A 13211-nucleotide genomic window follows, 5' to 3' on the forward strand; every position below is an offset into this window, starting at 1 on the left:
AAGCGTGGTCTACAATGGCAGTAGGAGTAGTGGATTAAGGCTGTAAGACGTCGGAGTAAGCTCGTGTTTCCAGTGTAGTAGGCGTAGAGTAAGGCTGTAAGCAAAATGGTTCAATTCCATTTCGTACGACTACTCCCTTACTCTCAGCCACTGATAATCAGTTCACGAAATAGGTTAAAGTTGAAACCCTGATCTCGTTTGCGCCTGTTCACAGGCCGAACCCACCACCTCCGACCGATAGATCTTTTCGTTTGCATAATACACCATTGAAGAGTCAAGAGCTGACTCCATAATAATATAAATAACACAAATCCAATTCTTCGCACATTCATATTCACCAACAACGGTAACATTTGTGTAATAACATTGGTTAACACTGATTAGCTCATTATAATCCTTACTCTACACCATTGTAGACACTCGGGCGTAAAGGGACCTTAATCCTACAGCCTATGTCTAACGCCTACTTCTTTAATCCACTACTCCTACTGCCATTGTAGACCACGCTTTCCTCTTTTCCTGAACTTATTAAATGTTTTATTTTTAGGGCGACCCTGGTGGACCTCTCATTGTAGTAGATGAAAATGGCGTAGACCATCAAGTCGGTATCGTGACTTACGGAAAAGTGCTTTGCCCTAGCAACGCACCTGGAGTGTTCACCGAAGTTAGCAGATATAGCGACTGGATTCGCCGTGTGATTGAGATTGTACATAACCTGAGTATTATGCCTTTTTTCATGAGGAAAAAGATTGATTGGGGTAACTTGGTTGGGATAACCAAAAAAATGGTCGCCTGAAACCAAGTGCCTTGGTTATATATGCGCCAGCTGATTTCTTGGTTACACGTACCAACGGCACTTAGTTCGACTGCAATAGTTGGAGCAACCAATAGTACTTGGTTATGCTATAAGCTATGGTCGTTTGTTTTTATTTTTTTTAATTTCAATTTGATGTTATGAGAACTAATTGCCGTGGTTCCTTCTGGTTAACCAATCGGAATACAATTTCTTGGTTACTTTAACCAATTGCGTTGGTTATAAACACCAACAGTCCCTATCAAGTTTGAATTGCCAGACTAACCAAGTGTACATGATTATGGTAACCAAGTCAATCGTTATAGCAACCAATATACAGGAAAAACTTTGTGAATTTAACCAAGCCTTTCTTTCCGTGTGCACTATCACTGAAAACGGGTACAAAAATAGTACTGAATAATCCAGTGTTATACTTATTACTGTGAATCAGTGAATATTCCCTATTTTCAGTGATCCACTGAGAGTACATAGTATAATAATGTATGAATATCTGATTAAATTGTATATTCATTGAAGAATATGACCATTTCTTCGATCAAATTTTATCGGTAACTGCATTTCATCGAATATATCCAAAATTTATTCGGGAAACTTGATAAGAAAATTAAATTTTATAATAATCGTTGGCAACACTATTTAATCGGTTTATTTAATGGAAATTTTTCACAGAGCAATGCGTAATATCGTGTGAACCAAAATTTTAATGAGCCAGTAAAAAGAATTAGTATTAAAATGTATTTAATTAACAAATAAAAAACTTTCAGGAGATAAGTTACAAATATGTGGCACAAATGTAAAAAATAATAAATCAGTGGAAAAAAAGATAAAAAATTTTTTTCATATAACAGCGTCCGCTGTCGCGCAAAACGTCTCTGGCTAATTACTCTCGTTCTACGAGTAAAAAATTAAACGATATTAAGATAAAATCATTCGAATCTAAGCATCGCGAAGAATTTGATTTGATGTGTTTCGTGAACGCTTGAGCAAAAATTGCGTCGAGAATCTCCCCTTGCTGACAAATGGCTCGGGTCTCGTAATCAGAGGAATCGTAACCCCTTCTCTTGGCAAAATTTTAACGCGCCTCAAACTTCGAATTTGAATTAAAATTTTAAGCCAGACACTCACAGCTGGATTTGACGTGCGACTACAGAGAAAACAAGAGAGAGAGAGAGAGAGATACGGACAATTTAACAAATAAAACCCCCTCTGGGGGGGGGGGTGGAGCGCTCGTACATACAATTGAAGAAAGGGAAATCCGGTCTCGCTCTCCAGCACCACGGTAAGTAAAGCCTTTCCCCGATTTTATTTCACGAGCTGGCGCACCGCGAGATCGTGCAAGACTGCAGAAAGTCGGGACGAGCCGGTCCGGGAACGAAGAGACCAGACATCTCGGGATTTTAACCATGCTTTTAATTAAAATTCGAGGTAGCCTCTCGCGTGGGCTCGCAAAAGGAAGGATACGCGCGAGCTTGAAAAAACGCCTGCCAGCGGAACGATCGCTATTTTTCTTTTACTTTTTGGGGAATCCCGGATAGAAACTTCACACGGGCGATTCGGTTCATCAAGGACGCAAGCGGCACGGTCGCGAGTCTTCATGGCGTTGCGAGAAAGGAAGCTCGCATCTTCTCAAGTTTTACCTTTGACTTCCTGCAACATCACGCATCAGCGGCGTCTCCAATCACGCGAAATGTTTCACACGACTGCACGTCAAATCTTGGAGCGTGAACTAATTGAAGATCAAGATATGTCAAGATATGTAATATCAAATTTTCTTTGAAAACTTGCTAGACAAGATAAGCGACCAATTAAATTTCAACTGAAGGAGAGAACTGTCTTCGCAAATTGGTCAAAGAGACGCTGAAAGGAATGATGAAGTACTCGAAACACACACACACACACACACGCACACACGCACACACACACACACACACACACACACACACACACAGTTCGTATTGTACATTACTATATGTACTTATGAAAGGCAGTGAAATACGACGTCATGTCATTAGGTTTTTCTAACTAGAATCTTTGACGGTTGTCTTTTTTGACAAAAAGCTGCGACTTTTTCTAAGCATCAATCATCATTTCTGACGCGCAATTGTATTTTACCCTCTTGCGCCCAAACGCATTGATCTTCCACTGTTACATTTGATAGATTACGGTTAAAGTATTATAAAAACGGTTAATACGTATTGCTTGTACAATATATATTTATCTCATGTTTATTAAATTAGCAATGCATCTGTGGCGCACTTGTAACCGAAAGTGAATGTACAGGGCGATTCCTAAGTGAGTGTAAAAAAAACAGGAATTATTGATTTTATCTTAATATAGTTTCATTATTTTTACTGCATGAGGTCACGACAAATTTAAACGTGTCAAGAGTTTTGTATCTTGTTACCAGAACTCCCTTCTAAGAGGGCGCGAGCGAAATAACGATTACGTTTGATCCTAGACGTTATCGAGGAAACCCAATGCAACTGCGCTGTTAGCGCAGAAATCGTCTCTGTTTCGAAAACGCACGCCCGATTTCAAACACCTTTTGATTCACGGCCCGCTTGTTACCGCGCCTTGTCGTTGAAAAACTCGAGCCAGCTATGACTTCTGAGTCCTCACCGACGCATCAATCACCCCGTATTGCACGAGAGGACCCCATCCCCGGCGATACGTTCCCCTCGTCCGCTCGATACCTCGCGATCGCCCCGAGTTACGGTGGAAAATCGCCGCGTGAGTAAAGTTGTTCTTAACAAAGGAACGCTGACTCGGCCGTTATGAAAGAAGCCACGGGCTTTCAGCTTTATCCATTTCCAGTAGCGGTGCTTCAATTTGTGAGGTCGATCGCGGGAGATCTCTCAATGAAAAATAGACGTAGCGCAAGAAACGAAATAACAAATTCATTTTCCATAACATAATAATAATAATAACGTAAAGTAGCCAGTAAAACGTGTGTACTTTTCGCTAGAACGTAGAGTGGATATAAAACGAGCGAATAATATTGTACGTCGGAGGCAAAATATTTTCTAAGATAATGTTCGATATAAAGAATCTTAAAAATAATAAGAACAATCACATCACGTGTTTTTAATCTAACTACACGACGGAATGATTAAGACATTGGTCGTGTGTTTTGTTAATACGCAAATAACAGATTAAAGGAAAATATTCGATTCTTATTAAAAAGACCCATAGCCCTCCTGCTTATTTTAATTTTTTGTCCTTTGCAATTCCCTGGTTTTAAACATTATTTTCAATTTTTCACACAGTCCAACGATCAGATACGACAATGTCGGATCAGATACGTCGAAATGGCATAAACTTAACACGTTTAGAGAACGCGTTATAATGTTAGACCGACAAACTTTTGAAATGAGCTGATACACGTTGAATACTGAATAGAAGGCCATAAACCCTGCTAATTTCCCTCCAGCTCACCCTTTTCTGACGTTGCCTTCTCGACAATCCTGTAACTGCAGATCCCTTTGCCGCTATAAACTTATAACGAATTCGGTTGCTTGCACTAGCGCACACTGAGTGCACACTAAGGCTTGTTTATTGTCAATTCTTAGACTTAATTTTGCCTTAAATACATGTTCAAAGTATCTAGTTAAAAAATGATGCGTATGAACGCTGTACGGTTCATATTTTTCTGGATAGGAAATATTTCAAGAGGTATTTAAGACGATTCTCGAATATAAGAATTGACTATAAACGAGTCTCAGTGTGCACTCAGTGCGTTGTGCAAAAAACAACGTTTGGCATTGCGTTAATAATTCCTGTAGCGTGATTACATCGACAAATATTACTTTTTCCACGATCTACCTTTGTGTGGCCGGGCCAGTTTGTTATTTTCACCCAGGCTGAAATAATATTTCTCGCAATGAATTTCTTCTAATTATGTTATAGCCAGTTGGTCGAATTAATTTTATTTGCCAGCCGTTCACAATTCACTGGCGAGGAAGAAGAATTATTATGGGTTTATTATTCTTTGTTGTATTCTCTTCAGTAACGCGACGATCGTTGTGGCAAGAGAAAAGGCTTTGACATGCACAGCTTTCCGTAATTGCTCTAGTTCGGTGTAAAAATCCGGATCTCTCTTTTTACAAAACTTTCTATAAAACATAAAAAGTGCTCGGATAAAGTAGATTGATTTCATATTAGTTCACGTCTCCTGCTCTGCCAGAGCTTTTTACGCTTTATGCTCTTGTCAAGTACACTCTGCGACAGCCAACCGTTCCATACGAGAGATAATCGGATACGTCGAAAATCAGGAAACTCTATCACGTACGGACATCGACGAGAGTCTATAGCTATAATTTACTTTTTATTCCTTTCCATTCCTTTGAATCAAGTGATGTTTCCATCTCGGCGGGCGACAGCGCGTGACTCTTTTAAGAAACAAGGGCATGTTTGAGGGAAAACGGGGAAAAATATGTAGAACCAATAAGCGAGAGAAACAAATGCTGATTTATACGTAATTAAATCGCGACAATGACCCGCTGAGTCACGGAGGAAATTCAGAAAATTCAAGCTGCGGAAGAATAAGATCGCACAGTAGGTGAAAAAAGATTGTCTTGGCGATCGCCTGGCCAGTGTGATGAACAGAAAGAAGGGGGGGTGTCAATAAAACGACGTATAAATCACGCGAGGGGTGTGCACCGAGAGCGGGTCATATAAGCGGAAGTGCATACAAAGTGCGGTCGTCCCTGTAACGTCGTAAAGCGCATCGTTCACTTCCGGCTCGGCTGATCGTTGAGAAAATGTCAAAGTGCATACCCAGCCGTGGGTCTGGAGCGGCGAACGCGGTGCAAACGTCTCTTTTACGGGCCCGTCTGCCGTAATCCGTTTTTGATGAATCGCAAAGACTTGCGTGCCGTCGCGAGACGAGATTATGCGTGCGACTGCACGCGGTTTTCGTTTTACGGATGAGTATACTTTGGGAATCCCCCGCGTATTTCGTACATAGGTGCAACACACGACGGGATCCACGGTGCAGGGGAGAGACTTTTCACGTGCAAATAAGACGAAAGTGTGCAGAGCAGGATTTTTTTAATTAGCTCGTTAAGGGAAATTAGAGGCGTCATTTTCCAGAGATTCGCTATCTGAAAATTAAAATTTCAAGAACGCTCTATGTCTTCCTTGAGAAAAGCTTTAAGAATGCGTGTGCTATTATTTAATCAAAACAAAAAGGAAACTTTTATAGAATAGTCAACTGCACGGAGAGAATTTTCTCCCAAAACTTACTCTGAAAATTATGCAATCGTGGAACAACGTGGCATTTTGAAGATATTTATAAGAGTGTTCTGAAATTTTACCATACATTTTACTAGTAATGTATGCTAACAGTATAATTACTAGTGTTGTCCCACTATTACATAACTTTCTCTTATCTAAGAATTTTTTTTAATTCCTCGAGATGCCACGTTGTCCCACGATTACATAATTTCCAGGGTAAATTTTAAGAAAAACTTCTCCCCGTGTAGTAGAGTAGTTAATTCCAGATAAAGGGTAATAATGGAAACGTTTTGCAACTATTAAATTATAATAAATGGTAACGTGTTTTAAATTAAGATTAATAATATCAAATATTTCAATTGCTTTTCTCCTGCCATTTGCAATTGAATCGGGTTTTTTTTTCATCTGAAATATACGTCCCGATTAAAATTATCAGTCCAAAAACGGTTAATATTATCTCATATTTATCGCAAAATGTCTATATAATATAATGCGTATAATGTGTTGTAATTGCGTTTAACTTTGCAATAAATTTCATTGAAATAACGATCGGGGGGGAAATAATATATGCTGAGTTACATACCCACGTTTACACGTGAAACGAATTTTATCACAGAAAATCATAATATCAAACGTGTGTCTTTGCGGATTACAATACGCTAAATTAATCCGATTTCACCAATGAGCAAGCGATATCGTATAAATCACCGCCATACAGCGACGAGCGAGAAGTAGGTCGTTTTTGGTGAAGGACGTTGATCCCAGAGGCGGTTTTAAATACAGTGCTATTTCATTAATCGATTAAACCGCGTTCTCTCGACCGTATCCGTGCAAATCAAGAATGACCATACCTGTTAGCACCGCTAATATTAATATTGAACATTGGAGGTAGTTCTCTAGTAAGAGAGAAAATAAAATGTTGAAATAACCTTTTAAGATACTTCTGATTTAGCTGTGCTAATTTAAACGCGGCGCCACGCGTGTTACAGGTAGTGATGTAATCACCCGCCAGTCAATCAACGTTTGAAAGTTCACTTCTTTGATTATTAAATGTTGTTGAAAACATTTTTAACACAGGGCATTAAATCATTACTCATTTTAATAAGTATTTCCTTTTAATTTTATATTGGCTGGAAGTTTCGTTGATTAATCGCCACGATGTATTGTGGTAACTAATGAAATTGCTTTTAACAGCAACTTTCTTTCCTGCCCGGCCACTTGAATGACGTTGCACAGTGCGCTCGCATTATAAAGAGAATTATATCCGATAAAATACTCGTAATTGATTATTTCCGGGCTTACATCGGAACATTATTCTCGTTCCTTGGTCGGCGCTTTGTTCTCATTAAAAATGAAACGTATGCTCCGCTGTGTGCGGACGGGAGAAGTGAGATTTCCAGCTCTCGCAGGTGAAACGAAGCTTCAGGTGGTCGACCTTAATAGCCCCGCGGGGAAGCCTGAAAGCGTCAATTTTGCGACTGTGAAAAAGGTTTCGCGAGTCATCCGCACAAAATTCTTTAGAGCGCTCTCCATTTTCGCTCTCGCGGAAACGAGCTTACGCGCGACGAGTGTCTTTCAGAGGAGTCGCATTGGAAATTATCGCGCTCTTGATAAGCGAAAAGAGCTTCATCGTCCGCACATTCGATCACCGCTGTCAATATTTAATTCCTATCGGATTTGCCGATGCACTTTCTCGTTCACGTTAATTCGTTAATTAACCGGGCCGCGCACGCTAGAGATGCTCGGACCTCAGCCGTGAGATGCCAAGCCTTGAACTCTAGCAATTCGCCGATCGATACGATATGTGTCGCATATATAGCCGCGCCAGCCTTGAGAACATACGGGAGACCTGCGGTCAAATTTTATAGCTTTACATCAGACCGCAGAATAATCCGTTCTGAGACTAGCAATCTGTTTCGTTAGAGCGAAGCTAAACCTCGGAGAGCAGAAGCGAGCAGCGCGGAAAATTGGAATTGTAATCGAGAAGTAATCGTGAGAAAAACAGCGCTTTTTAAATAGAATTATTATATTTAATTATTTTGTAATACTCCTTAAATCGTTTGGAGTGAAATCTCATTCTTTTGGAGTGAGATTTCACTCGAAGAAATAATGAAAATACTGTTAGTCCGACTGGAGTGCACAATTTTGCTTTTTGAAAGGGTACCGTTATTCACTCTTTACTTGGATTCATTCTTCAGTTCTGAATAGAGTGCTGTGTTTTATTTTAATCGATTATTGCTAGCGGTATAAATATCTATAATTTATGTGGCAGTTTCGCTTATTCTACCGATTGTCGCGGAAAAGAACTGTCCCGGCCCGTGACGGTCTCACTTACGAGTTTGGCGGCCATAAACTAATGACTTCACTTTAAAAATAAGAGTGAAATTCTTCACTTTTTGCCTGGGAATTAATTCACCCTAAACATAGAGTGAAGTGGCCAGTGACACCATGGTTCGAGTAAAACTTTTACTCCAAAAATTTTAAAGAGTAATGTAATCCATTACCGTAATTTTTAATATTGACAGTTTACAATACATTTAATAAATTATATATGTATTTTGTTAAAAGCTACAACTTCCACTTCTGTAATAATATAATTTATTGCTGTAATTTTTAACGAACTTTTAATATTGACAGATTGTAATACATTTAAAAATTATGCAATGTATTGTATTAACAGCTACACAACTCCTTTTATAATAATCACTTATTATTAGAAAAATTGCTATTTCATTTGCAAAGTAATTTAAAAGTGCATTTAATTTAATTGCAGTAAAAAAATATTCCACTCAGTTTTCGAAGCGACGTACTCTCGCAACCCATTCTTGCTGAAAAAAAAATTATTCTTATTGGTTATTTCGTATTAATGTAATATTCCGATATAATGTTAGTACAAGGCTCCGTTAATTAACGCGCTCTCATTAGCGATGCTTTAAGAAAAAAACCGTTTCGCACCGATCCGCTACATTCATCTACATATAATATAATAATTCAAAAGGAAGAGGTAATGGATTCCGCTCCTGTTCTGTGCACGCGCGTGCACGCACGTGTTTCTTTCATTTCCGGCCTTTTAAAATATTACGTCATACCATTCGTCTCTTTCGGTTGGAGAAAGAGAGAGTGATTGAACGTTAACACGGGAGCCAGAGGGTACCCAAAGGATTTAAAGGATCGCCGATCTGAACGAAGAAATCAGCGCGAAAAAATCGTCGAGACATCTCCACGACTTAAGGAGCGACCCCGGATTACTTTAAATTTCCTTCGTTTTTCTCACTTTCCCCTTCTTTCTCATTCACATTCCCGCCGCGTCGCTGCGAATCGTTTCTGTAAGGAACGTTTCGGCGAGGAAGCATGAATTTTTACGGCGGAGAGTTGCCGACGGGTCGGAGTGAAAACATTTTCTGACACACTCGGCTTCTAAATTATGAAAAAAAAACAATTTTTTACAATAAGACGCCGATAAATAAAACGAACTGGACAACGGAGATTATACTTTACTTTCTCTATCGAGCACAATTCCTATCTTGTTTGCTAATAAGCGATGACCGATACCCCGATCAAAGTGTTCGATTTCAGAAGGTACTTGATACTTTATGATTTGTTGACGTGACGCGTAGGTGTAAATCAATGCGAAAGAACTGGGATATATTTCATTCCTGATTCGATAAACGCACAATGAACGTGGACAAACCAGATTTATGTCGATAGCGATAAAGGGTGTATGCACCATCACACACGGGTTTTACACTGACGTATCTAGGATAAACTTTCGCATAACGCGCAAACGATCAATCTTGAATAAAGCGCACTCGCAACGGCGATCCAAGGAGAAACGTGCTCGCTAGTGTAACGCAAGCGTAAAATGACCCGACGGATACACGAAACAGTACAATACGAGAACGCGTTGTAGGATTCGCTCCCATGTCTTCCGTATCGCACAAAGTATATCCGCACGAAAAATATATCGCGGATAAGTTGAGCGATTGAGAAAAAAAACCGCCGAGTCCGTGCGATATTTGACAATTATTGCGGCGATAATGCGACGGGATTTTCATCGAAAATGGAGTGGCAGGAATGTCCCGAAAAAATCAAGGTAAAAAAATTCATTAAATGAAATACGTGCACACAGATTGATTGGCAAACTCAGCCGCGAGTTCCCCATGTTGGTGCCCGCTTTCGAATTTAAAATAAAAGAAGAGAGAAGAATATGCCACGCAAGATTACCGCACGAAGCGGGTCCGGCGAATTGGTTACGCGTATTACCTACAGTTGTCGGGCGCGCAAACATCATCAGCTATCTCGAACGCCAACGCACTGACACACAGCACTCTCCCTCCCTCCCTCTCAGAATAGTAGGAGAGTAGTACTCGACTTGACGTAGCTCGAAATCGATAGCGGTATCCATCGCTCATTCGCGGCTCGCGCGTATACGCGCGCACGGGCTACATATTTCGCGCGAAGCCGAATAACAGCCTGTCACATGGAGGACCGATGGAAAATGTACAGTACGGGAGGTAAATCGACGAAAAAACGCGGCGGTCCAGTTGCGCCGGACAAGCATATGGGTTTAATAATAATAAAGTATATCTGCGCACAGATAACCGCCGGACGATTGGTTCACTCTAACCGAGGAAGAGGAAATGTCGCCGATATAAAGTAGAGAGATGATTGGAAGAAATTTACTTTTTACGAATTTATTAAAGAGACGAGGAAGATAATGTAGATGAACGAAAGTTGTTTCAGTTTTGCAGCTCGAAGTAAATTTAAAAAAGAATTCCACTCTGACAGCACATGCAGATTCCGAGAATATTTGGAAGATTTGTCGCAAAAGTGAAAATATTAGAGATGTTCCTAGGATACACAGAAGTGCAGCTTTCGATATTTGCGTCCCGTACTCGCACGACTAGTCCAATTGTTTCGCGTGATTTATAATTCTAAGGTTGAGATTCCTTTCGCGATAAATAACGATGGCGTCTAAGAACAATAGTCTCGATTTCGGGATATTTAGCTTCCGTTTGTTCAGCGCGCGAGGCAAGGAAACGTTCTTGCAATCAACGTCGTTAGGACAATATTCTGTCCCACGACGTCGCGATAAATTGCCGCAAAAAGCAGCGTCGCGACGCCGTATATTTTCAAATTGTTTACCACGGGTGCCACCGCGATAATGCGTAACGACACGGAGCCACATAATTCAGGTAATTAGCGAGCAAGTACGAAGTCGAGTGCGATAAAAGCCGTAACATCTCCACCAAGTGCTCTAGATCCGTCCCGAGAAGTAATTGCGATCTGTAAATTGAAGTACCCGGGCAATATTCATTCATTTTACAGTAGAACAACAACAAACTGACGCTGCGATTAATCTCACCTGCAGGGGTGATTAATACACGGCGCAAACTCAAAGTACTGTTTGATTTCCGTTTGTTGGCCGTCTCAAAGAAATATGGAATCGCGTTAGCGCAATTGTGCCCATAAATTTTTCCCGCAGATACCTCGCGAGCTCTTATCTGACGCGTCGGTTCCGGTCCGCCTGCAAATTGCCGATTACACGCGACCTCCATAAAAGCGAAACTAGAGGGTAGGACAAGCGGGAGAGTTTATCGTCCAGCATAATTACCCTCGTAACACGGGTCATGTTATATTTCCTCGTCTCTAAGCGCGCCGGACGGCGATGCTGCGCCATCAGCGTCAAAGCAAAATAAAACGGTGACCGAAAACCGGAAGGTGTAACCGTTGCCTATATCTTGAACCAGGTAAATTGTTTCGTGCCAGAGTGGCACTGTTACGCCGAGGGATGGTGTATAGTTCTCAATTAACCGCGGCTCCCGGTGACAAATAAAAGCAAAAGCCAGGCGAGACTTTATTGCGACCCCGGTCTACTTGCCGGACGGGCGTGCGGTTGAAATTGAGTTAGGTAAAGCACGCTGTACGGAAAATAGAGACGCAGATACGATATTTGCTATCGACGCGTCACGCCTCAATAATCATCGCCGGAACGCATAAAGCTGATGGGAATGGCGATTGCATGCTCGACGTATCGACAAGGCAACGGACTGAGAGTTTCGATTATTCCACTGTTTCACACAGCTTACCTGAAGTGGCGCGATAAAAATTGTTGCGAGTTAAATTCGAAACGGTAAATTTTATCGTAACCGTACTGCATTCACCCTCGCGAATCCTACAAATTAAACGCGTTTCCCATACACGATCTTCGTATTTCTTATTTATTTAGGAAAATTATTAAGTTCAGGTTTATCTTTCAGTCTTTCACAATTACCCAAACATAGATTTTTACTCAGTTTCTTATCCCACTCTTAAAACACTCGGTTGCTTAAATCTCCATTATCCATAATTAGCCATTAATATCAACGATGCCAATAGCTGCATTTATGAAATTCTCCAACAAGATGAAACCATAGCACGCATAAAAGCAACCACAAAATGCCTAACGGAGGTCAAACGAGTAATAATGATCGGCCAGTAATTGAAAGTACCCCGGTAGTAACCTGCGGGGTGTAACCGAACGGCAGAGGTGGCGGGGAATTGGTGGCAGGAGAGAGGGTGATGCGAGTCACGAGCAAACACTTCTCTTCTCGTCGCGGCTTCTTCCTCGTCTCCTTGCTTGTTCGTCTTGCTGGAAAGCCGGTTGAACGTGTTGAACCTCATGACTTATGGATCCGCACTGCACTCCACCGATCAACCTACCGCCACCACCGACGGAGACTACCCTCGACTATTTCCCACTGTTACCAAACTCAAGCAACTCCCAACTATTTCCACTCCTTCACGACACTGCCAACGTTGCTACCGGGTGTCCTATGCAAACACGTTGTATTGTATGTCATCCGGCAAACAATTTCGAAATCCACACCGCGAATACGAAGGTTCGTGACTCGTAAACATAGCCACTTAACTACGTAACTGTAATAAGCCGTGATACATCACGCTGAAGTACCCGGTAAAAATATAATACTATTTATCGTCGTGATAGAGGGATAATCCGTTAAGGTGATAAGATTATTTGGATCAATGCCAAATTTATAACGTCGATACGCAATAGCTAAATAACAACTAGCTCGTTTAATTCCAGCTCGTATTGCAGTAGTAACGGATAGCCTTAGGCGGCCTGTCTGACCAAAACCGAACGGATCTACTGCAACCAGAT

The 13211-nt window shown here is 41.0% G+C and overlaps 1 protein-coding gene across 1 annotated transcript in view; it reads left to right on the plus strand.

Annotated features, from left to right (window-relative positions):
* LOC105562746 (chymotrypsin-2-like) overlaps positions 1-1672 on the plus strand; it is a 4882-nt gene extending 3210 nt beyond the window's left edge. Inside the window, exon 3 of the mRNA XM_012013802.1 lies at positions 548-1672. Within this exon, the coding sequence (XP_011869192.1) occupies positions 548-796 (249 nt within the window). The 3' untranslated portion in view covers positions 797-1672. The remainder of the gene's footprint in view (positions 1-547) is intronic.
* The last annotated feature ends 11539 nt before the right edge of the window (positions 1673-13211 follow it).

The sequence above is a fragment of the Vollenhovia emeryi genome, unplaced genomic scaffold, assembly GCF_000949405.1.
Source record: "Vollenhovia emeryi isolate VEMERY1.0 unplaced genomic scaffold, V.emery_V1.0 DF939184.1, whole genome shotgun sequence".
Taxonomy (NCBI): Eukaryota; Metazoa; Arthropoda; class Insecta; order Hymenoptera; family Formicidae; genus Vollenhovia; species Vollenhovia emeryi.